Source organism: Schistocerca piceifrons, chromosome X, assembly GCF_021461385.2.
Source record: "Schistocerca piceifrons isolate TAMUIC-IGC-003096 chromosome X, iqSchPice1.1, whole genome shotgun sequence".
NCBI classification, from domain to species: domain Eukaryota; kingdom Metazoa; phylum Arthropoda; class Insecta; order Orthoptera; family Acrididae; genus Schistocerca; species Schistocerca piceifrons.
The window spans coordinates 251,737,874-251,765,403 of NC_060149.1; the positions used below are offsets into that span (position 1 = coordinate 251,737,874).

General features: G+C 42.4%; 1 protein-coding gene across 2 annotated transcripts in view; it reads left to right on the top strand.

Moving 5' to 3' along the window:
- Positions 1 to 27,530, top strand: part of LOC124723128 (flocculation protein FLO11) — a 196,042-nt gene that overhangs the window by 141,586 nt on the left and 26,926 nt on the right. For both annotated transcript variants that reach the window (XM_047248315.1, XM_047248316.1), the window contains one exon: positions 23,070 to 23,207. In XM_047248315.1, the coding sequence (XP_047104271.1) occupies positions 23,070 to 23,207 (138 nt within the window). The remainder of the gene's footprint in view (positions 1 to 23,069; positions 23,208 to 27,530) is intronic.

A 27,530-nucleotide genomic window follows, 5' to 3' on the forward strand; every position in this document is an offset into this window, starting at 1 on the left:
CTTTCTCCCACCTTTGAACTGATCGACCGGTCAGTTATAGGATAACACACAGCTTACTGTGGATTCCGAACTGGGGAATGTTCTAGCAACTTTGTTAATAATACGATGCGGCTGGTGCCTTAAATCAATACTCACTGTGCGTCATCACAAAGAAAATAAATTAACCGAGGGCTCTCAGACTATAGATAACTTTTTTATGATAAATGTTACGAAGTAAAAGTAAAACTGTCAATTTTTTGCTTTTTGTTATTCATATCCTCGTCTCAGTACCATCAAAAATACACAAATAAAAAGTATATAGTAATTAAAATGCCATATATTTACGCCAACATTTTGCTACGTAACTGCGTTTCCGTTGCATAAAGGAGTTTATCTTGTGTACTGGAAGTTTGGTGCAGCGTGTGCTGGAGCATACGTTTCGTTGTGCTTTGACGTCCTCCACGTTTGCATTTTGTAATATTTTCCGGTGTTACTAGCTTCATTCGATTTAAAATAGCAGAATGTGCGTGAGACGTATCTTACAAAGTACAATTTTACATTTTTATATAATATATGTACACATTTCTTTGAGTTATACTTATCCGTTTTTGAAAAGCATTCTTCCTATTCATTTTACTGATAGCAAGTAGCGCTACCATGCATAAATGTGTCTTTGAGTCTGGTATTAAGCCTCAGTTATAATTTTTCCCTGAGCGTATCCTCCACAAATCAGATGTTCCACTTAATTGTGAATTTATATTTCCATCTTACGTCATCATACAACGCGTAGCAGAGGGTGAATTATCTGCCCGCTTCATTTTAACGAATTCCTGTTCCATTCGAAGTTGACGCATGGGAAAAACAGCTTTTGTCGCTTACTTGTATAGAGTCGAATTTTTCCAGTATACTGTCACAGCCATTACGCGAGATGTGTACGGGAGGAAGTAATATATATCTCTATGCGTCTTGAAATGCACATTCCAGTAACTAAAGAGAAAACCTTTATATAACGCACTAGTCATTCCTTTGACATCTTCACCCGTGTATTACTGAGCCTTTCTATGACGCTAATTATACAAACAACTCACGGATGAAAAGGCTCTTCTTTGAATCGTCTCTGTATTTTGTTATTTTGAACTTTTGTTGCACTTGTGAAGACTTCAGCAACTTCATTTTTTTGACGATAAAATATAGATAGGTAAATTATATTTGGTACATTAAGTACTAAACAGTGTACTCTCAGCGTTTATATGCATTGGTTAACGGTGAAGTACAAGCGATGAAAAGGAAGAAGTACAACTTTGACGGAGAACTTAATGAATCGTTGTTAATTTTTCCATGATTCTGATGTTTTTCTCGGATTTTAATGATATTTGCAGGACTTATTTAGTGTCGCAGGAACGAAAATTAATACCTATGTTTTGAAATTTTGCAAATTGAAGTTTTGGCGATAATTCTCCAGGAGATTATTACACGGAGATAAAATAACTTTCACATCTGTTGAAAAACAGTAGTTTCCATATGTGAATCAAATAGAAATTCTGTTGATCTTTGGAAAATTTTAATTAAATATTTGTGTCTTTTTTTTCGGAACACGAGTTAGTCTATATCGGTTTCATTTGACACTTTGGTTTATAATTGCCAGATAATTCTTGTTTTATACAAAAATGGAAAAGCGGAGGGCAGAATTTTAAAAATGATGTCTTTCAATCGTTAGGATAACCAATTGATGGTTCCTAAATCTGCAGCACACTACAGTCATTGGTCACAGCGTGATTAAATAACGAACTTTACTTTTCTCCTAGTTAACCATGTATATACTGTATTTATGCAGAAAATGACGTGCAAGTACGCAGGCAACTATCCTTGTCTGGTAAGCAACTCAGTTAACTAATATGGTGTTCCTACAATCTTAGGTACAAAGAATCATTCAGTAAAAATTGAAATTTCAAACAAAAGCTTCACTGTCATAGCGTTTGTGGACTTGTCGATGAAACTTGAAATTTTGTGTACGAATTTAATTTCTTTGAGGTTACTATTTTATGGAGTCATAATTTATTATAAGAACGAAAAAACTCGGATAGCACGATTGAGTGGTTACTATAGTAAAAATGTCACTCTGTTCACGGATAAAAACCCTAAGCCTCCTAAGCGTTCCGAGTGGGTGCCCCTTTGAACGTTTCCATGTCACGCCCTGTTTCCTATATCATTTCGAATGTTTTTGAAACATAGCACTCATCAATAACAACAATCACTCTTGCCGAGGACCGCCTTTAAAAGTAAATGAATAAATAAAACCATACTTGGATCGTGTATATAATCTGAGCTCATGTGAGGAATACAACATTTCGCCTCTGTTTTCCGTTCCATTAAGAAATGGTGTTCCGTATTTATTTATCGCAACTTTCTTTCGTCCCATATAAATGGCTGTAATATTATTCAGTAGAGAATCTGACAGTGATGTAGTTAAAAGATGATATTTTTCTTTTGAAAACGGAAGGCCCGCAGCTCGTGGTCGTGCGGTAGCGTTCTCGTTTCCCGCGCCCGGGTTCCCGGGTTCGATTCCCGGCGGGGTCAGGGATTTTCTCTGCCTCGTGAGGACTGGATGTTGTGTGATGTCCTTAGGTTAGTTAGGTTTAAGTAGTTCTAAGTTCTAGGGGACTGATGACCATAGATGTTAAGTCCCATAGTGCTCAGAGCCATTTTTGAAAACGGAAGACGGAAGGAAGATTAGGGTCTAACGCCCTGTCGACACGCTCGTATTCAGGAAGATGGCGAAGTAAATCGGCTGTGTGATTTTCAAAGAAACTGTCCTGGCATTTGCCTTAAGCTATATAGGGAAGCCACAGAAAACCCAAATCTGGGTGGCTTAAAGTGGGATTGAACCGCCATTCCTCCGAATGCAAGTTCCGTGCCTTACCATTGAGTCATCTCGCTCGGTACTTTTCCATTGATCCACTAATGGACAAAATATTTTTAAAACTTTGAAAAATTCGTTTGACAAAAACAAAAGATATAACATGCGCTACTAATGGTAATGACGGAAGCTATTGGGGTTTCAGGTTAAGAACAACTACATTCCTACAAAAAATGCTGTATTTTATGATGTCACTCCGATCTGCAAAGAAGCCTTCTTTGCACCGAGGCTGCTGCAGTCGTTCGTATTTCATTACTTAAAAATACTAATCAGCAGTTCTCTGCTACTGAAATCAACAAGACATTTGCATATTAGCTGCTAAATGACTTCAGACAACCGATTTCTAATATGTTAGAGCTTACTGTGCCAGGAAAGTTAGGGAAGAAATGAAGAAATAATATTTGTCATGCAGGCTTCGAAAATATGAATGAGATGAATTTTAAAATGTCAGCGTACTTCGAGAAGTGAATGATCCCGGTCTCTACAACTTCACAAATTTACAATGGTTAGTCAGAAAGCAGTGCCTCCTGTCGTCTTCTCCTTCATTGAGTTAGTAATTTAAGAATCATGAATTTGGCGCACTTCCGCAAACATTATATAGGTCACCATTACCTGCATCCTACATCAAAAGACGGCAGAACTGTATAAGTTTAAAAACTAGCTGTCATTGACATATCCATAAGGCAGTGTTCTGTAACTGAATTACGTACTGCAGAAAGTGAAAAGCCCAATTGCATTCGTGAAAAACTGAAAAAGATATATAAGACAGTGTTCTGTAATTGAATTACTGCATTCGTGGAAGGCTGAAGAAGGTGTATGGAGATGCTACGGTGGGCATTAGCACCGTGACACAAAGGGTTCCACTCTGTGGAGAAGCTGAAAGTTAGGTGGTGCAACATGGAGCGATCGGACAGCGAATGCAATGCGATAGGGTGCACGTCAAAACTCTCAAGAAGTTGGAAGCACGCCTTCAGCGAGTTCTCCCATCTAACGTTACAGCGGATGTTGTTCTTTTGCACGATAGTGCAAAACCACACGCCAGTCGCTTCAATTCTGGCCAAATTGTAAACATTGGGTAGAGAGGCTTGCCTCTTCCAACATACAGCACTGACCTTGTGTCGTCAAACTTCCAACTGTTCAGTCCGCTCAGAGAAGTTCATCGGGGCATCACTTTAAAGATGCTGAGTCCTAGAAAAATTCTGTGCACCTTTGGCTGAGGAAGCAGAACCATAATTTTTACCGCGCGGGCATACAGCCTCTTATTTCAAGGCGGAAAAAAACTATGGATTTAGATGGTAAAATAAAAAGTAGGAGACATTACTTTCTGACTGACCCTCCTAGTATTTGTTGTTCGGAATGTCAACAGTTCGTATTAGCTAACATTGGTAATGATCAGGACACACCACACCATCACACCATCCATCTGTCTTGTATGGCTATCCAAAGAGTATGAGGGAAATACGTGCATATGACCGTCACTGCAACATTGTAAGCGGATCTTGTCAGTCAACGCGACCAACGCCAACGTGCATTATATTGGTTGTACTCGTGTGCTTATGGTACCCTGACACGTCTAAGATTCAGTGTTATCTTTCACCATTGCCTTTGGAACGTTATAGGTCTGCGCGACGGACAATGAACTTGATGTGAGTAGTGCCATAGGTTAATTAGGGGTGCCATAGGTTATCTTCGGCGATCGCGATCCATGCCGATTGCTTACCTCTCTACAGCGACCAACACTCTTACCATTCATCCAACAGTCTTATGATACTACATCCCAAGAAGATAACGCCGACTACGTGATGCTTAAAACGTTCAAGACTTGTTCGTAGCGCAGCAATATAACCCTTTCCTTGGCATACTCGTTCGGAAGATTGTCGCCATGGAAACGTAGTTTCTGGTCACTTGTCAACTGGTTCCTCAATATCCCTGGCCCTTGAATCGAAGCAGTATCCCAGAAACACCTCAAAACAGCCCTTGAGTTCGCTTAAACTTTTTATTTCCGCTCATGGCAGCTTTAGAACATATTGATTTCGTTCACTCACGCAAATTTACCCTTCGATCACCTTGCAAGGAAAGGAAGAAAGGTTAAGATTTCACGTCCTACTGACGCCGAGGTAAGTAGAGAGCGAGCACGGGTTCAGTTGCACAATCACGGGGAAGAAAAAGACAATGACTCCCTTAAGGAACCACCCCAGCATTTGCCTAAAGTGATCTGGGAAAATCATGGAAAACCTATATAGGATGGCCGGCCTGTAATTCCAAGACGTTCAAAATACGAATTCAGTTTCAAACTATAAGCCATTTCACTCTCTCTACCTTTGTGGTGTGGCAGGGATTCGACCATCGATGTGCAACTGTGCACTCATCAATGTCTGCGTCACACACTGCCCACGACAAAATCACACTAAGTGTGGTTGGAAGAACATCAGCTCCCACGCTTCTCTAAACCAGAGTAGGAGATGAATACAGACTCAAGCTTTCATAAACATGTGCAACACGATGAACAGCCAGCATGAATTTTTCAGGTACTTAGTGTGATATGAGTCTATATCTCCAGCGACGTCAGTAAATAGCAACGTGTGTCATAGTATACCCTTCATCCTATCCGCAACCGTCCTCTGTAAATCATTCATATTTCAGTTCTGAATTTGTCACTAAATCAAAAACTACATCATTAAAGACAGGAAAAATGTTCAGTTTCTCAAGGACGACACACAAACCGGCCTCACTCTTGCGTAAGGGATCATTCCTCATTTCAGTTGGAATAGTCTGTGTAAACAGCTGAAAATCTGCAGAAAGATAACGAGACTGAGACTTGTTTTAGGCGCTTCTAGGCCATAGTATTACAGCTGGAGTTCCTCGCTTGACACAGTAAGCGAGATGAATCATTGACACGCCGGCACGGTATCTGGAACCCAGTGAGCTGCTCGAGTTCGGAAGAAGTAGGATACGGATCCCAATACGGGCACCACCTTAGGTGACTGCCGATGTGGTTTTTTCAGGTAATTCACGGACAATTTATTTCGGCATCTTTGCCACATTGAGCTTATTTGCCGTCTGTAATGACCTCGATATTGACTGTGGAATCTTCTACACTCGACATCAATAAAGAATTAAATTCTGATGCCCCTTCTATTACGCCACAAATCTATACGATGTACTGATGAATTAATTTATCCGGCTGCAGTCCATACCAAAAGCTTCTCCCAGGGTTCACTTGTGCTAGGACTGTGCTCCACGTACTAAGCACTATGTCAAAACACGTCTCCATATAATTGCCTTTATTATGTAAACACTGTTTATATACACAGTTTACAATATCAACAGGCTTCGACACGTTTTCCCAGCGGTGCCAACCTAGCTTTGGAAGGATATCACAAAAATATGGGTATTGTCGTTCGCAATGATCTACCTCAACATTAACCCACACTGCTGTTCTTGTGGCGTCTCTTTAAAATATGCACATAATCATACCTCTCCCCATCAGTTTAATGGATGTGAGGTCACAAAAATGAAGTTTAAATGTGTTCCTCGTTGCAAAAATAAGTTGCTTGATGGCTATCACTACTTTAATTTATTTATTTTTTTAAATAAAAGAATCTGACCTCTGTGTATTAAGTTAATCGTTATGTATATTAATGTGGTAGCACAACATATGAGTCAACTATTCGTTCCACCCTTCTTTCTGCCATTTTAGCAAAAAAACGGAAAATAATTTTTACTGCGGTTAAATGATACATAAAATGTCTCATCTTAAAAAATTTTTTTTGCTGATTCCAGAACCGGTCTTAAATTTAGCCAGTCTGTAACATTTACGAAGTTATGGAGAATTTAACACCATCATTAATTTTTTATTAGGCCTAATATTGTATAAGATATTCTCGGATTTCTTGGCAAGAAGTCCGAGAATTTTTTATACAACAGTGTCGTCGCGAAAGACTTCGTTCTCATAGGCCTAATATTAATTCACCTGGTGCATTTGAGCTACAGTTGTATGTGTGAAACATGCTCTTTTGTTCAAAAAAATGGTTCAAATGGCTCTGAGCACTAGGGGACTTAACTTCTGAGGTCACCAGTCCCCTAGAACTTAGAACTACTTAAACCTAACTAACCTAAGGACATCACACACATCCATGCCCGAGGCAGAATTCGAACCTGCGGCCGTAGCGGTCGCGCGGTTCCAGACTGTAGCGCCTAGAACCGCTCGGCCACTTCGGCCGGCCATGCTCTTTTGTTGTCTAGCATCAGTTGAATGAAAGTTACTTTTGAAACCAGCCATTTAATGCAATTTCAATACTGCATCATAAATTATCTTGTTGATACTCCACACATCTGCGGAATTAGCCAGATGAATAGGTACCCCATGAAACCTATTATCCTATTATGATATTTAGTTTTTAAAGATCCTCAGCTCATGGTAGCAAAATGTGGGGTGATGAATTTAACTGGTTTCAACATTCGAAATATAAACTTCTTACACGAAACTTAAAACATAATTTCGGAATGATTGTATGGTACCGATGGAATCAGCAATCTAGTGATGTTATAAACATGTTTTACGTATATAAAAATTGGAATTATGTAATATCAATTCTGCTAGTGTCAAAGAGTGTCTTGCTACTGGTCGTGATCGACATTGCTTTAATAATCGATAGCCGACAATGAGAATATATCACAAGAAGAGGTGCGAATCATGAAACTTACTTTCTACTTTTTATGTCCACTCTTCAAAAAATAGCTGAAGTGTTTGTAGTCCATTAGATCTCCGTCGCGACATTTTCAGTTACATGGCACTACGTTAATGTCACACACGGGAACAGCTGCACGGCATACCGGCGCTTTTCCCTCTGGGTAGCGTGTATGATGTCTGAGCAATGCAGTGAACTCGTGCCACACGTTTGTTCAGAAACGGCGGCCAACGACTCGGAAACGCTCAGCAGGACTAAGCTAATATTCGCTTGCCCTCAGCTTGCAGTGCTTCGTCACGACGCGAAGTGGGCCCCGTAACTTCAGGCAGTGTGACCAACTGTGTACAGCTAATATTGAACGAGATCGTCATGAACTCACACAACAGATCCCAAATTTACAAACAGCTCGGCACTAAAATATACAAATCGAAACTTACCAACTATCAGTTTTATTTGTTGTTTCCGGTTTGGGAAAGGACAAGGCAGGTGGAAGATAGTCAGACTTGCAGATAATCAGCGCTTGGTGCAACAAGTTGTTGACCATTGTTTGTTAGAAACCTTTTTTAAATCTTCAAACGCTGTAAATTTGTTTAATTCTGTCCTAGTTTTCTCTCCGCGTGACTTACAGTAATTCTCCTTACTTGGTTATCATTCTTTCCCGTCGTGACATTGCACAATTTTGAATATTGATTTGTACGGCGTTCATGTTCTTTACATACCTTTATGAGAGTCTTTTATTTAAATATGTTAGTACAACACGAAGTCATATACCACCGAATCTTACAACTTTCCTCGCCATACAGGATTTCCAGTAGGAAACTCAGGTAATGACTTTAACTGAAGAGCCGGCCGCGGTGGTCTCGCGGTTCTAGGCGCTCAGTCCGGAACCGCGCGACTGCTACGGTCGCAGGTTCGAATCTTGCCTCGGGCATGGATGTGTGTGACGTCCTTAGATTAGTTAGGTTTAAGTAGTTCTAAGTCATAGGGGGCTGATGGCCACAGATGTTAAGTCCCATAGTGCTCAGAGCCATTTGAACCACTTTGTAACTGAAGAGTTTCATATCAAAACATCGTTTGTTTTATGACAGGGGCATAAACTACCCTTACGGGTTATGGTAATCACTAAATTGGAGGTTTGCGTGATGTGGATTAGAAAACAGATTTCCGGATGTCATGGCCAATTTTCTTAAATGTGAAATTAATAGTTATCCCCTCAGCGTTGAAACATCGCATCGTACTGCGAGTAATGAGCGTTAATGACTTCATTTTCTTCCACGCTAAATGTACCTTCCACGTCAACATTATTCACAGCGTTTCTCAACTTAATCGTTTTCGTCGTGCTCTTTGTTTTTCAGTATAAAGCCTCCTGTGATCTTAGAACTGCTCTTAGAATGAAGCTCCGAGATTAACGTCCCGTATACATCGAGATTATTACATACAAAATTCAAACTCAGCTTGACAAGGACGAAAAACGAAGTCCACCACTGTCTTGTAAAGTATCCATTTCGCACTGTTATCGGAGGTTCAGGCAGCTCGGGACGGGTGAATCCGATACGGGCGTTTGTCGTTTGCAGTGTTTGAATTAGGTGAACTGGACCCGTACACTGTCAAATGCCTTATTTAAGACCTTTCTGTGAGAGTCGTTCATTTCTGAGTTCTTTTTGATTGCAATTACATTACAAACATAGTTTCCAACAATGCATCAGTCGGCTGTGAAATGCTGCATAAGACAAGGCGCTTTCACACCAATAAGCCTCCCTTAAGACAGCTAACGAGGTTGCGTAGATTCAAGCTACAGTTAAAAACATATATCACGAAGCAGCTGCAGGACTCTATTACAGCCAAAATTTGCGTCACGCGGTATCCGATGGCAGAGAACATTTTCGCGAAGGTAACTTGTTAGTCTTCAAAACCTCCATCTTAGATTGCAATAGTCTTGTGGATGGTACAACTGATTTTTGTACAACATCGAACACTTTCGGGTTTCTACTTTCTGATTCGTTTTAACAGCAGAAGATATTTTCCAGTGAAGAAGAATTGAATTCTTCTGACCGTGATGACCCAGCGGCTAAGATACTGCACTCGTACTCAAGAGGAGCAGAACCAGTTCGGTTTTTCAGCTTAATGCTTTTCGTGGTTTCCCTAAATCGCTTCAAATTAATGTCTGTATGGATTCTTCCTTCCTTCAACACCGCAGTCGATTTACTGACTTATCCTTGACAGCTTGCGCTATTAATCCCTATCTAATGATAGCTATGTCGACGAGGCATGAAACTGCAACCATTCATTTCTGACGGACAATATCAAAGGAAAGAACTGAGATAAGTGCTTAACGCCCCGTCGATGTCGAGGTCACGAGAGAATCATAGAAGCAACCTAACTCGGCCGCGAGCTTTTTAAAAGAGCAATACCGAAAGCCGTATGAAGAGATATAAGGAAACCGTGGAAAATCCAAAACAGATTGGCCGGTTGGGGACAGGAATCCACGCTTCCAGAATGCGAATCTTCACAACTGTCCAGCGACGTGGCGCAATGGGTAACACAATGGATTCACGTTCGGATGGATGGCCGTTACAATCCTCCATAGGCCAGCTGGATTTAGGTTTTCCGAAATGAATTAACACGTATATACTTTGAAAAGGACTCGACCGATTTCTTTCTCCATTCTCCTCCTATCCGAACCTGCGTTCCGTCTCTAATGGCCTCGTCATTGAACCTTAATATTCCTTCCTTCACCACTACGCCACCTTAGGGGACCAAAAATAGAGTGTTTATGTACGTCTTCCAGACATCCTCACATTGGGTTTCGGTTATTTTTCTACATCGCTGACGCCAATGCCGTAATAATTCATTAAACAAATCTTTAATACTTTTAATACTCTACCTGATTAAACGGTCCTCAGTTGGAACTTCTCGAATTCCGTATTTACTTTATTTGACACACACTGGGAATAATCATAGCTATTCACGGTTACGATAAAGTGTAATAATAAATAATTTTCTTTCTTTTCTTCTCTCGAGAAAGCAAGAACATAAAAATATTCTTTGGCAGACTTCTTTAAGTGAGCATAACGAATATGAACACAGATAGCTTGTTTGTTCACAGTGCAGTGTTCCTCACAGCAATGTGAGATATAATCCTAACTTTATTGACTGCCTGCTCGGAAGAAAGAATGAAAAGTGAGAAGCTGAAAGATCCATTCCATTCCGACATCTGCCTGGAAAAATCTATGGAAAACACGAAATTCAAAATCCTAATTCGCGTATCGGTATTTGAATCTGGTTGCTACCGTTACGTATCCAGTTTTCTGACGACCGGTTCAGTAATCTGACACGTCAGCGTTTAACGAAATACTTCAGTATTTCTGGCTTGTTGCACGTTTCTATGGTCTATGCCATTCTCACCGAGTGCATTAGGTGCTCCGTACTGTACTGTGAGGGTTCTGGCGAGAGTACGGCACCTTGCTGTAGTTCACGCTTCTTTAGATACGTAATTAGAACCGAGGCTGCCGCCAATCACGACCGCTTAACCTCGAGTTTCGAAGGCAAGCTGTAGGAGTGTTGTGTCACGTTGGTAGTTCTGTATGTAGCTCCTCAGGCTTGGCAAGTGCTGCCGCTGAGGTAAGGGAGTCACGAACCGCTAGTCAGTAGCACAGCTGCTCAGCTGTTACTCCCAACGTGCCGACCGCGTCCTTCGGCCAGTATTCAAGCGGCCTAGATTTCCGTCTCTCCTTTTCCAGCCTCATAACGCTGTTTTCTGTGAATAGCTCTGGCTCCGGTACTACATAACACGCAACGTGCTGAAACGGTAGGCGTAATACATGAAGAGAAAACTACCCCTGCGACTAAATTCTGCAACTTCGATGCGGAGCGGGGCGCTAAGTGCAGCACAGACAGTGTCTGCGAAATGCCATGACGTGCTTCTTCCAGTTTGTGTTTCAGCTTGTGACAGTGTACGCTGCATAATAAAAAAGTGAAGCATCCGCAAGACATGGTAGGAAGTCAATGTAACTTCGTGCACGTTGAAACGTCCCCTTAGAAAAATTATGAATGACTGTGCTAGTAAGCTTCTATGTTATTTGATACAAAGACAGCTGAGTAAAACTGAACGTATTCAAACACTTCTCTCTTCAGTTATTCTGATCATCACTAAACTGACACACAATATTTTTAGCGCAACGCAGTCTGACTTTCAATAATCCCTACAAAAGAATGGCCCTGACTAACAATAACCTATACCTTTCATGAATCACTTACCGCACAAAAATCTTCGTTACTCCAACTACTGCAATACAGCGAACGCCAATACTGCCAGCTAAATAAAAGATTCTAACTACTGAAGGCACTAACTACGGATAGGCATAGTTAGCAAATGAAAGATTTTGATAGAGAACAAACAATTTATTTTCCTTAATAATGTTCAAAATTCATCATATATATCTATCAGTTAATGACAACCGTCTTTACAGATTTCCTTTTTCTGGCGGACACACGTCCAGATCCTCTCCACATCCACCACAGCTGGCGGCTCACCTCCAACTGCGCAACGCTACGTGCTGTTCCCATCCAACTGCCCAACACTGCACAAGCGAATACTCCAACAATGAGTCCAACCAGCCACAGACTGCACACAGCACAGTCAGTGATTTTCATACAGAGCGCTACGTGGCGTTACCAACATAAAAACCTAAACAGCCTACTTACAACGTATACATCATCGGGTGGGATGTACATTATTACAGTTGCAATTCTCTGTGACAGGTAGAACGCTCACCAGAGTGCATTAGTGTTGGTCGTGTTTAGTGTTGTTACCAATTCTGGTACGGTAAATAAGGGGCGTGAACAGCGACAGATGTGTGATCGCTGTGAAGGTCACTGAGATGGTGCATATGTGTGAGACAGCGTTATCAGCACCTGACAGAGTTTGAGTTACGTCCCATAGTGATCAGAGCCATTTGAACCATTTTTGTGAGTTTGAGAGGGGTTTCCTTGTTGGTCACCATTTGGCCAGCTGGTCGAATCGTGCAATATTCATGTTTGTGCGACATTCGAATAAGACAGTGGTCCGGGGTTGAACTGTCCGGGAATGTGGGGGCTGGCATACTCGTCGTCGGCCATGCGGTTCTAGGCGCTACAGTCTGGAACCGAGCGACCGCTACGGTCGCAGGTTCGAATCCTGCCTCGGGCATGGATGTGTGTGATGTCCTTAGGTTAGTTAGGTTTAATTAGTTCTAAGTTCTAGTGCTCAGAGCCATTTGAACCATACTCGTCGTCAAGGTTCCAGTCCACCACCACATGGGAGGATCGCCGTATAGTGCACCAAGCACATCGTAACTCCTTCACATCTGCGCCTGCCATCCGAGGACAAGTAATGAGCTTCCTACATCATTCTGTGTTATCCTGTACCATTGTTCGGAGACTAGTAACAGGCGGATTGGGGAATTACCGTCCCATGCGTAGGCTGCCTGTGTTTGGTGTGGTGCCGTGACTGGGAAGCATGGACTGCCGATCAGTGACATCGCATTGTGTCCAGTGATGAATCGCAGTTCTGCACTACCCCAGATGACCATTGTCGGCGAGTATGACAGCGATCTGGGGGCAGGTTCCATTCTCCCAATGTTTTAGAAAGGCACAGCGGTGTTACTCCTGGCGTTATGGTGTGGGGCCCATTTGGTATGGCTTCAGGTCACGTCTAGTAGTGACTGACGGCACAACGGTACGTCACGGACATCGTGCATCCTCATGTGTAACCTCCAATGCCATAGTATCATGGTGCAATTTTTCAAAGGTATAATGCTCCTTCACGCATGGCTCGTGTCTCTATGAGCTATCTACATGATGTTGAGGTACTCCCGTGGCAAGATCCGCAGATCTGTCCTACATATAACATGTGCGGGACCAGCTCGACGTGAATTTAATGCCAGAGGCTGTATCCAAAGTATCAAGGACTAGTCATAAGGCGCTGCATCCATGGACTGTGCATCTGATCCCGGAGGAGGTTCGAGTCCTCCCTTGGGCATGGGTGTGTGTGTTTGTCCTTAGGATAATTTAGGTTAAGTAGTGTGTAAGCTTAGGGACTGATGACCTTAGCAGCTAAGTCCCATAAGATTTCATACACATTTGAACATTTGAACTATTTATAACAGTCGTGCGCCTCAGGAAAGGAAACAGCGGCCTTATGACACCGTTCCCAATCGAATCAGTGCGTGCACCAAGGCCGGAGAAGATGCAACGTCATTCTGATAAGTGGGTTCATACTGCCAAGTTCTTTGCATATCTGACTCGATCTGCGAGTCCAACTTCGCTCGGTTTGTCATATCTGAGCTTGTTTCCTGCCTCCAATCATGTTTGATTATTTTTTGCAATTCAATGATTTTAATTTTCACAGGTCAGTAGCATAAGCATTCATGCCCACGAATGGTCCCTTAGTAATTCACACACATTTGAACATTCCCAGTGCAATAAAAATAGTTTGTTGGAAACGTCTGTTTTAAACTAGCTTTTTCATCATTAATAAAACGTTTCTAGGTATATTGGGATGTGATTGCGTCATCGTGATGTTTTACTGATTCACATTTCGCCTCCTGTTGTAAGTGGCGTTAGTCAGGGCGTCTTGTTTACCGATGGAATAGTGCCATGTTCAGGAAATATATAGTGTTAACAGGATGAATACCACTAGTTAAAATAGACCAGAAGAAATATGTACCATTCTGATGGAAGCCGTTTTTAACAGTGATCGTAACGTTGCTCTATAAAACAACATGACGGCGTGGTCACAAATCAGGAAAAGCTTTACTGAAGATGACAACTGCCGCGGGGGCGTGCTCCAGCACCAAGGTTTTTTTCTAAGCCTTTGTCCGTGTCACAACAGATTCAAATGGTTCAAATGGCTCTGAGCACTATGCGACTTAACTTCTGAGGTCATCAGTCGCCTAGAACTTAGAACTAATTAAACCTAACTAACCTAAGGACATCACACACATCCATGCCCGAGGCAGGATTCGAACCTGCGACCGTAGCGGTCACACGGTTCCAGACTGAAGCGCCTAGAACCGCACGGCCACACCGGCCGGCACAACAGATTCCAAGGAAGCTACAGATTAATGTAAACCATCAATCAATGTATCAAACTTTACGGTCGATTATGTTTATCTACGAACATAATATTTATTATAATTCACCGTTCTAAAACAATTCTAATGCGCTCTCAAGGAATTGCAGTTGTGGTTTGATAGAGTTTTGATTGCTCTTTGATTTCAGTAATACACAGGGTGTTTCTTAGCATTTTGCAATAATCGTCGCGGTGTGGTTGTTTCCAAGTATCAACAGAAGAACCATTATTCTTACGAACGTATGTTCAACATAATAAGTTGGTAGTGAAGCATAGGCGCTGCACAAAAAGTGCCACCTTGTATCTATTCCGTAAGATACTACGATGATGCATTGGGTGTGAAGGCTATTGTACCACTGTACACATCACACAGAGCAAATATGTCTCTATGTGTAATACACAGATGGCATCTGTCGTCTATTCACGTTCACCACATGCGAAGTGCAGCGGCAATGACACAGCTCTGAGAGGGCAAGAGTAGGGTACGTTCAACAAGACAGGTAGCTGGTAGCGTGTGAATGGTGCTGAGTTAGTCAAGTCGAGAACAAAGCGACATCCTTTTCGTGCAAGACACTTGACTGCAGAAGATGTATTTGATCTGCAAAAAATAAACAAGGCGAGGAACGTAGCCAACTCTCAAAACATGACTGAGTTGGAGAGCGATACAAATCTAAGGCTGCCGAAGAGATACGAGGATGGAAAAATCAAATTATGGGTAGTAACAGATTGCATCACAAGGAGCGGTCATAACCTTATAGTCCCGGAAGTATGAGATACAATCGCTGTATGAGAACGCGAATCCAAGGGAAAACGCATGTATAAGAAACCTAACTGGGAAGTATTACGAGCAGGGGTTACCAGCCGTGCAAGGAACAGGATTTGATGTGCACTTAAAGCTGTTGAACTAGCGAGAGTAATATAGCATGCTCAAAAAAAGCAATACCTGCAAAAAAAATTGTGAGAACGAAAACACCTTGAAGTAGCTCATTACATGCCTTGCAAAGAAGAATACGGCAAGTCAGAAAATTCTATCAGAGCGCGTTGAGAGAGGATGCACAAGTTAGGCGTCTGGAAAATGAAGCCACTGTAAAATATTTTGCAAAGAACAACTTGGGATCTTACATTTAGGGTACACCACGCTAAATACTGACGGAGAAACTTAAGTCGCCAAGGTCGTTACAACTTCGAGAAAAGGCGACGGCTCCATGACACTGGGCAGATAGGGGTCGCTAATGAAAATATTCCCCCTGATTACTGCAATGGCATTGAAACGTATAACATTAAGAAACTATACGAAGCATCTGCAATAAAATGACAGTGTCGTAACGCCATCTGCTTAAGAGAAATTGAGATTAGTCATCACACAGTTCAGAAAAAGAGAAAAAAGGAAGAAGAAAAAAAACAACCGAGAGAAACGAAATAAAACCGGATATATTAGAGATTGAAATGCTCGTAGATCACGTATGTCTGGGGTGAACAATATAAAACCATGTCCTACACTCATATATATCAAAGAGCACAGGAAGCATGGCTGCTTTCCATGCACGGGTTCTTTCACATGGCCACTTCGTTTCTACCGTTTTTGTAGCCCGTTTTATTCACCGACTATGCCGTATCTGAATGAAACTGCTTTATAATCTTACATGTCATTCACACAAGGGAAGGTGTTAATCCCCATGGTGTGGTTGTCACGAAACGTCAAACTATTATCCACACTCACCTGATCAACCAATGCATGCTTCTAGGACGACAGAAAGAACTGGCATATCTGACATTCTTGGTGGAGAAACTATGAGCAGTAGTGCGAAATATGACCCTCGTAGTTCGACCCACCATATGTTACATGCCTCAGAGCACTTTACTTTCTATAGACATTGCTTTTTGGACATTTACTCAAGACAGAAGCTCGGCGTCGATGTCCAGTACTCTGGCGTGTCTGGTTTCCTGACCTTAATACATTGCACTTTCAGTTGCACGGGCACATCAAACATTTGACTTATGATACTCTTTTTAATGACACAAACGGCGTGGAACAGTGTACCCAAAACGCTCGTTCAGCTGTTCGACAAAGTCAGGTAACATCAGACGGCTTTGACGCTACATTGCTGCTTATGGGGGTACTTCGAGCATTCCATGTCATGTGGCTACTATATACCCTCTAACCATTTAACGTGCAATTTAGTAACAACGCTTCCTTTGACGTGTGTTTACAGGAACCTTTCGTCTATAGGACTTATCATTCCTGAAGTTTGTCGTAGATATTTTGAAACTTCCTGCAGCATCAGGCGTTCTAGCCAGGATCACAAAGCAGTACAATCACTCATGTCCATTATAGCGTTGTAATAAACAGTTCTAGCAATTAACATTCGAGGACAGTAAATTCATTAAATACAGAGCCTTCGACACCTTAGTGTGGCCTTATACAGAAAACTTTCCAGGACTCATATAATAAAATTATAAACACCGAAAAAAGCGTATTATTATCACTCGCAGTAAATTGCAAGGTACGCTGGGCATGTTTTGGAACACCTTTCAATTCAGTTAAGGTTTAGCGATTGAATCGATGACGTAGGAATGCTAGCTGGAACATATAATCTCCAGGAATCCGGATTACAGTAATCGGGGCGAACGGACCGGATAACAACAACGCAGATTCGTGATGGCAGGCAACGCAAGGAAAGAGATGCGAAAAGACATAGCGGTGGACTGAAAATATTTTTTTTATGCTGATTGATTTCTAACATATCAACAGAAGACACAGATACCGTCATTCTGGTAGAATGTAAAGTGTGCGTATATATCAAAATGCTTAGTAAAGGAAGATGCTATTGCAGTCAAAGGACAGATGAAGTTTAACTAGGAAGTAGACACGGGAAGAACACTAGTTCAGTTGGATAATGGTGTAGGAAGGAATCAGCTATTTCTCTGTGAAGATATCATCGCTATTATTGGCTGGAGTGCTTTAGAAAAAAAGTCAACAATGATTGGCCTGGAGCGGATTTTGATCCCGTTCCTCTCAGAACGAGTTTAGCATCCTTATTTATATAAATGATATGCCTCCTATTATTACAGGTGATTCAAAAATACTTCTGTTTGCAGATGACACCAGCTTGGTAGTGAAGGATCTTGTGTGTAATATTGAAACAGTATGAAATAATGTAGTTCATGAAATAAGTTTGTGGCTTGTGATGGCTCACTCCTTCTATTCTGCCGAGGTGCTCCTGGAAGAGCTGAAAAATTAAGCAAATTCCAATGTTACGTTGTTGATTTTCTTTATTTAAACTGACGACTTGTCGCCTGAATATGTTTCTTATATTTCATTTTATGTGTTTCTACTATCGTGTTATAATTTCATGTATTGACTCGTTCCATGACCATGGAGACTTCTCCTTAATTTGGTCCCACGGAACAATAACTAAATAAATAAAAATAAATAAATAAATAAATCCTAACTAACGGTAGTGGTGCAGCTGTAACAGCAGAATGGAGCAAGAAGCAAGGATATTCTGGAAGATTTTTCAAGACACAGCACAGATCGGAAGACGGACCAAAATTTAGGGAGATCGTTGAGTTTTATTAGTTGATGTACGATATATGTGGGGCGTTCAATAAGTAAGGCAACACTTTTTTTCCTCGGCCAATTCCGGTCGGAAAAATGCAGAATTTGTTGTGGACACCGTGGAATATTCCCACTTCAGCCCCTATAGGTTCATGAAGTTCCGATGGGTGGCGGCACTACACATAACTGTTGATAATTCTTCCGGGTTATATGGCCGTGGTCCATGGAATTCTTCTATTCCTAACGTTTCGTCCAATACTACGTTGGACATCCTCAGAGGTATGGCTGGTCCTTCTGAGTCCTGCCGACTGACGAGTCGGGCGTCGGAGAGCGGCCTAAATACCGAGGAAAGTGGGCGTGGTCTAGCTTGCACATAGTAGCAGAGAGAAAACTAGTCAAAGTTTGCCATTGAAGTGGAAAAAGACCAGGTTATTTCGTTTCTCGATGTGTTAGTCATGAGGCAGACCGATGGCAGTCTAAAACATAAAGTGTTTCGGAAGAGCACACATACTGATAGACACTTACATAAGAACTCCAATCATCACCCACAACAAAAAAGAGGTGTAATCAAAAGTTTAGTGGACAGGGCAAAACGGATTTGTACGCCGGAACATCTGGATACGGAACTGAATCATCTGAAACAGGCCTTCGAAAAGAATGGGTACTCAAACAAAGAAATTAATAGAGTTTTAAGACCTAATTACAGCAGGCCAAAGGACAAAGATGGTACACAGCAATGGAAGAACACGGTGTCTTTACCTTTCATTAGTAAGGTTACAGATCGAATCGGCAAAATTTTACTGAAGCACAAAGTGAAACCGGTATTCAAACCTACCAGAAAAATAGGACAAGTACTTCGTTCTGTTAAAGATAGAAGGCCGCCATTATCATCTAGCGGTGTGTATAAAATTCCATGTACTTGTGGCAAGGTCTATATTGGTACTACGAAATGAAGTGTGAATACGAGGGTAAAGGAGCATAAAAGTCTTTGCCGACTGGGGAAAAATAGATAAATCGGCCGTTGCGGAACATGCACTTCACTCAGGTGACCATGTAGTTAAGTTTTCTGAAACTACAGTTTTAAGTGCTACCACGAACTATTATCCACGACTGTACAGGGAGGCTATTGGAATTTATAAACATGAAGATAATTTTAATAGAAAAGAAGAGGCCTTGAAATTAAGCGAGATATGGACAGTGGCGTTACAGAATCGATAAGTGATTTTTATCTATGACGGACTATTATCGATAGTTACATTTTATCTTTGACTAGTTTTCTCTCTGCTACTATGTGCAAGCTAGACCACGCCCACTTTCCTCGGTATTTAGGCCGCTCTCCGACGCCCGACTCGTCAGTCGGCAGGACTCAGAAGGACCAGCCATACCTCTGAGGATGTCCAATGTAGTATTGGACGAAACGTTAGAAATAGAAGAATTCCATGGACCACGGCCATATAACCCGGAAGAATTATCAACAACTGTACCATCCGGTCGTGAAAGCCTTCATTGTATGACTGCACATAGTCCTCAAAATGGCATCTGTAACGGAGGTGCGTCCAAAGCACAGAGCTGTCATTGAATTTCTTTTGGCGAAAAATCAAAGCATCGCAGATATTCGTAGGCGCTTGCAGAATGTCAACGGCGGCCTGGCAGTGAACAAGAGCACTGCGAGTCGTTGGGCGACGCGTCTGTCGTCATCGCAACAAGGACGCACAAACCTGTCCGATCTCCTGCGTGCCGGTCGGACGCACACAATTGTGACTCCTGCAATGCTGGAACGTGCGGACACACACAGTCGAGGTGATCAATGGATCGCAATCAATCACCTCGCTGCTCAGCTGGCCGTCTCTGTTGGTAGTGCTGACACACGAGTCTACCAGTTGGGGTACTCAACGGTGTGTGCCCGCTGGGTTCCTCGCCGCCTAACAGAAGACCGTAAAGAGCAACGAAGGATCATCTATACGGAATCGCCTGTGCGTTACGAGACTGATCGTGAGGTTATTGATGCAGCGAGACGTTGGCTCCTTCGACCATAAATATAATAGACTGGCCCTGACGTCATTTTCGTCGCTCCAACATCTCTGGGCTAAAGTCACGTGAATGTTGGCAAAACATGGTTGTTTCGTGTTGCGCTTATGGCTGTACTCAGCGTTTTGTCGGGGGAAATGGCATTACATTTCACGTGTAAGTGTTTCTATGATAGTGCAGATACGTTTATTGAAATATGCTGACGTGACTTTTATATGTTTTTTACACTTGAAATAGAGTATCGCGTAAATTAAAGTGATGCCTGTAAAGTCAGACTCATATTACATTTTGGAAAGTATCTGTGATAATTCGGTTACAGAAGTAAGTATAGCTGTTTCTCGTTCCTACTCGTAGGTTCCCTAAGGATGAAAATCGAGGGCAGCTTTGGATACAGGCCCCGAAACGGAAAAACTTTAAGCCATCTGCACATACGCGCCTTTTTGTATATACAAATGAAATTATAATAAGGTAAGAGCACCTATAGTCGATACATGGAGAGAATTTTTTTCTATCTTCTAATACAGGGTGTCCGAAAAGTCTTTCGCTGATTACATAAATTGATAACTCAGGCTAGAAGTAAGATACAAATATGAAATTGATGTCTAATTGTAGATGTGATGGTAGCCTCAGCGAAGAAGAATGGCCCGATAATTCGATCGTGCAATAGCGCGCACCAAATATTCACCTTTGGACTGCCTCTGGTGCACTCCACGACCTCGCCAGGGGGTTGTGAACCCCAAATGCGTACATTATGGCGATTCACTATTCCACTGACAAAAAAGGTCGCTTCGTCGCAAAAGGCAATTCGTCTGAGATAACCATCATCGTCCTCAATACGTGATAGCATTTCGACTGCAAAGTCATATCGACGTGTACCGTCATTGGGCAAGAATGGAAGTGCAAGTTTACTGATGTGTGAAAAAAACTATGAGAGTTTGTAAACAATTAGACACCAGTTTCATATTTGTATCTTACTTCTAGCCTGAGTTATCAATTTATGTAATCATGGAAAGACTTTTCGGACACCCTGTACTATTAAATAAATGTAGGCTCCAAAATCATTTTCTGAAACTTCAAAGTCTCACCTTTCATCTAAAATATTTTTTTTTAAACTGATAGTTTAAACTTTTGTAAAAATAGTAGGAACTGAACGTTTGAAGTGCACCTAAAAATGATACTCAAAAATGGACCTGCTCCTAAAGTCGACAATTTTGGTACCTATAGTTGACATAATTCCCATATCCCATTTTCTTTTATAAGTGACTAGAGCTCAAAACGCGGCGAATCCAATGTTTAAAGTTTTGACACGAGCCCACTCTTACTGTTTAAAAGAATTTTAACGACATTTTACTTTAATTGGTAGTTTATAGTAATTTCGTCCCGCTGCCCACCAGAGGGGCGTTCGATGTATTTGTTAGATTTTATAAATGGTACTGTGAACAAATCCAGGTCAAATGTAGTTATGACATAATTTTTCGAAAATAAAAACGTAATTTTTGTTGGAAGCGTTTGGCAGCCAATACGATACAAACATAGGATGGCAGACCGCTGATTTGAAATTCCGCCACGTTTTGCCAACAGTCACGTGGTTTATGTTGGAGCCACACCAGCCCTATAGCTTCTGCACAGCAAGGCCAGTCTACCAGTATCTACGGTCGAAGGTTGGCTCCGACGTCAACCAGTAGAGTAGTACCACGCAACCGTACATGCCATCCCAGTAAGGTGGCGTAGCCTGCCCGGTTAGCCGTGCGGTCTAACTCACGGCTTTCCGGATTGGGAAAGAGCGCCTGGTTCCCGGCATGTATCCGCCCGGCGGACTTCTGTCGAGGTCCGGTGAGCCGGCCAGTTTATGGATGGTTTTTAGGCGGTTTTCCATTTGCCTCGACGAATGCGGGCTGGTTCCCCTTATCCCGCCTCAGCTACACTATGTCGGCGATTGCTGCGCCAACAAGTTCTCCACGTACGCGTACACCACCATTGCTCTACCACGCCAACATAGGGGTTACACTCGTCTTGTGTGAGACGTTCCCTTGGGGGGGAAGGGGGGGGGGGATCAACTGGGGGCCTAACCGCACAATAACCCTGAAAGAGTGGTTCGGCGTGGGGCGGCAGAGGGGTGAAGTGGACCACTGCGGCTGCGGCGGAGACGGAGCCTCTCCGTCGTTTCTAGGTCCCCGGTTAACATACAATACAATACAATACAAAATGGCGTAAGGGAGTCACACTGAACGAAGATTATATTGAAAAATAGGATTTTGGAGCCGAAAGAGTGGGGAATAGTGTGGTGTACTGGAATCCGGATTAAAAACAACCTGCTTGCAGAAAAAAAAGTGTAGCATTATTTATTGAACGCCCCTCGTAAATCAGCGAGGTATCTAGTATACAGTGAACTTCGTAGAATGTAAGACATCTGTTAAATAATCATTAGTCTTAGAATTCCGATGGCAGACGTTAAATATTCACATAATAGTGATTTAAGTAACAGTGGAATCATTTAAGTTATTAAAGGCGTGTAGGTGTGAGAATTGAAGTTTTGAGGCGTAATACTAAGCAGAAAGTTGCCAAATTTCCAGTGAATTACAGAGAGTACATTCACACACTGGAGTGTGATGGATGCTTAATTACTCAGTTCGTGGATGTCACTGTTTTCACAATACTGTGAAATCTCTTTTTGTGTCATAGTCCTCATTCTAATCTAGTTTTTTAGTACCGTTTCTCGATATTGCAGTGTCTGCGATAGGACTAAAGGCTGTTACTACAGGTGTGCTTGTGCGTGTGTTGCAGATGTCTCGAGTGGTGTGTGCTGTGGCGCTGGTGCTGGCGGTGCAGCTGGCTGACGCGCAGTCCAACTACGACAGCCAGGCCAACAATGTGGAGTACATCGGCAACGGGCTGCCGCCCTCCGCCACGCTAGACGGAAAGGTCAGTATCCCAGAAACACAACGCAACGAGGGGACGCCATCCCGCTGACAGAGATTGGAACTACCTTAACATTCGTCCAAAAGGAGATCCGACGTCTTCAACACGAGAAGCGTGATGATTCTCTCAGGGTTAGAATCAAGGAGCTGTAATCAAACATAACGTGAATAAGTAAACTAACTGCCCTTGCTGTGGCCTATCGCTTGCCTACATGTCGTTTCCCGTACTGTGGAATCTGAATGGAGGCTTTTATATTCCACTGCTCCTTCCGACGCCTTGCAGGCACTACAGGGTGAAAAGTATTTAAACTGACAAACTCCGGGATGTTTTAGGGGACATCAAAACAAATATTTTTCCCTAATGTCATTTTCCCTATGAGGAGTATTTAAACTGGTAGAGGAAGATTTCTTTGGCGGCAAATTAATTAAACCAACAAACACTTTTCCATTTTTTATGACCAAGAGACAACACATTGTTGTTGTTGTTGTTGTGGTCTTCAGTCCTGAGACTGGTTTGATGCATCTCTCCATGCTACTCTATCCTGTGCAAGCTTCTTCATCTCCCAGTACCTAATGTAACCTACATCCTTTTGAATCTGCTTAGTGTATTCATCTCTTGGTCTCCCTCTACGATTTTTGCCCTCCACGCTGCCCTCCAATACTAAGTTGGTGATCCCTTGATGCCTCAGAACATGTCCTACCAACCGATCCCTTCTTCTAGTCAAGTTGTGCCACAAACTTCTCTTCTCCCCAATTCTATTCAATACCTCCTCATTAGTTATGTGATCTACCCATCTAATTTTCAGCATTCTTCTGTAGCACCACGTTTCGAAAGCTTCTATTATCTTATTGTCTAAACTATTTATCGTCCACCTTTCACTTCCATACGTGGCTTCACTCCATACAAATACTTTCAGAAACGACTTCCTGACATTTAAATCTATACTCGATGTTAACAAATTTTTCTTCTTCAGAAACGCTTTCCTTGCCATTGCCAGTCTAAATCTTATATCCTCTCTACTTCTACCATCATCAGTTATTTTGCTCCCCAAATAGCAAAACTCCTTTACTATTTTAAGTGTCTCATTTCCTAATCTAATTCCGTCAGCATCACCCGACTTAATTCGACTACATTCCATTATACTCGTTTTGCTTTTGTTGATGTTCATCTTATAAGGATATAAGATGAACATCTTTCAAGACACTATCAATTCCGTTAAACTGCTCTTCCAAGTCCTTAACACAAGCCAATTTCAATTACAGTAGATTTTCAAAAATGGCTCCATTGACACGTAAACAAAGGTTACACCGTCGGATCATGCTCTGTCTGACACGGGCAAAAACCACAGGAGTACCCTGAATTGTTCCTGCTGCTACTGCTGCTACTATCCAGGCAACCAGATCCTCTTCTGATGCAACAGGAGTTGCGTAAACAAGGTTGCACATCTCTCCCCACACAAAAAGTCCAGAGGGGACATGTCTGGGGATCGAGCAGGCCATGGTACAGGACCACCTCTGCCAATCCACGTTTCTGGGAAACATCGGCCAAGGAATGGACGCACACGACGACTGAAATGTGTCGGCGCCCGGTCATGTTGGAACCACATGCGTTGTCTTGTAGGGAGCGGGACGTCTTCCAGCAATTCTGGCAATACTCTGGCGAGAAAATTGTAATAGTGCCTGCCATTTAATGGCCTAGGTAGCAGATACGGCCCAATTAAACAGTCTCCAACAACACCGACCCACACATTAACGAAGAACCGCACTTGATGAGCGCTAGTAACTGTGGCATGTGGGTTATCCTCACTCCAAACATGCGAATTGTGCATGTTGAAGACTCCATCACGCCCGAACGTTGCTTCATCGGTAAACAACACAGAGGATGGAAATGTAGGATGCATTTCACACTGTTCCAGGTACCACTGGGAAAACTGTGCACTGGGTGGATAATCAATTGGTTCCAGGTTGTGGACACGCTGTATGTGAAATGGACGTAACAATTGCTCTCGAAGGACTGTTCTTACATTCGTCTGATTCGTCCCCATGTTACGTGCAGTTGCACGAGTGCTGATTGAAGGATACCGCTCCACATGCTGCAAGACAGCTTCCTCAAACTGCAGCGTTCTTACCGTGCGACGGCGTCCCTGTCCAGGTAATCTGCAAAATAACCCGGTCTCACGCAGACGTTGGTAGACAGCAGCAAAGGTCGTATGATGCGGGATACGGCGATTAGGATATTGTTGTTGATAAACCGCTGTGCAGCTCGTCTGTTGCGGTGCGCTACGTAGTACGCACCAACCATATCAGTGTACACACTCCAGGTGTATCGCTCCATTAGTAAACACAGACAATCCACTACTACTCTGGTGGACAGCAGTTGCCTACAACTGAGGAGCGTAATACGCCCTCTAACAACTGAAGTTCGTAATACGGCCTCTAACAACTGAAGAGCGTAATACGGCCTCTACCGGTTTAAATAATCCTCACAGGAAAAAGTGACATTAGGGAAAACTATTTGTTTTGATGTCCCGTACAACCTCCCAGAGTTTGTCGGTTTAAATGCTTTTCACCCTGTATATTGGTGAAATGTTTGAGCGGAACCAAAACATGACTTCCTAGATATTACACAAAGGTATTTGGCCAAATTTTCATAGCGAAACGAAGAGTGCGGAATGGACAAACGGAGTATCAAAATGGCTCTGAGCACTATGGGACTTAACTTCTGAGGCCATCAGTCCCCTAGAACTGAGAACTACTTAAACCTAACTAACCTAAGGACATCACACACATCCATGCCTGAGGCAGGATTCGAACCTGCGATCGTAGCAGTCGCGCGGTTCCAGACTGAAGCGCCTAGAACCGCTCGGCCACTCAGGCCGGCAAAGGGGTATCAAACTGACCAGTGTGAAGTATAGTTTTGAAAAAAGTATTTAATTGCTTCAAAATAATCAGTGTAGTTAGGGAAAACTTCGTGATCTGAGGGAAAATTGAAATATTTAATGAACAGTAGCAGCGTCAAAAGATGTCAATTCGCAGCATAAACTGAAACTGTTTAACTTTTTATTGATCAGTATTCTCTTAATAATAGTAGAATACCGACCCAAATTTAAATATGTTATTGAAAAAAAGAGGAAAATTGAAAAAAAGTGATCAAATATAATGTGAAATGATTTGTTTAAAGGTAAGAAAGAAAACAAGTTAGAGAAATATTTGGCGCGCCTTTCGATCATGTACGGCAATTGAGGTGCCGATTGAAAATTTAAGCCGGCCGAAGTGGCCGTGCGGTTAAAGGCGCTGCAGTCTGGAACCGCAAGACCGCTACGGTCGCAGGTTCGAATCCTGCCTCGGGCATGGATGTTTGTGATGTCCTTAGGTTAGTTAGGTTTAACTAGTTCTAAGTTCTAGGGGACTAGTGACCTCAGCAGTTGAGTCCCATAGTGCTCAGAGCCATTTGAACCATTTGAGAATTTAAAGTTCAATGTTTGACTTACAGTCTTAGAATTTTAAATAGTACTAGAGGACATTTACGTGGTGGAGTTTCACTGAGTGATCTCCTTACGTCACTAATCTGCGAGCATCTCAGCAGCTGTACACGATTCCCTGGAACGTCAAAGGCGCGTCAAGTGTTTCTCTGTTCTATTTTGTTTCTTACTTTTGAACAAATCATTTCACAATATGCTTGACCGTTTTTATCTTACATCAAGGTTCAGAGCGACTTTTCATCGCCTCCAGCATGCGTTCTGTACTTGAAATGTAAGTTTGTCCCACTCGCGGCGGATTCTTGAGGAAAATACAGGATGGTCGAAAAATCGCGTTACAAACCTTTAGGACTTGTAGAGGGGAGGAGTACGTAATATTTTGAATAGGAATCCATGTCCGGTAACGCACCGTTTCCGTTCTACGACGGTTTTGTTTCATCTACTCAAGCTAACTAGTCGTGCATAGTTGATCTTCCTACAAAACGTGCTGGACCCGTTCTTTGAAGCTGTGCCACTGAATATCCGTAATGAAATGTGGTTCCAGCATGATTGTGCATCCCCTCACTTCTCACGTTCGGCCCGGAGACATCTCAACAGACGATATCGTGAAAGATGGATAGGCCGAGGTGATCCAACGGCGTGGCCGCGGAGATCGCCGGATTTAACTCCTATGGACTACTTCTTGTGGCGTCGTAAGCAAAGTTTAATTTACGAGACTCCTATAGAGATAGGGGAAGATCTGCTGACACGAGTTCTGGACACTGCACTAGAAACTGAAGAGACATCAGGTGGGATGGAGAGTATGTACCAGAACATGCTTGTAGATACGATGTCTGTTCTGTAAACAA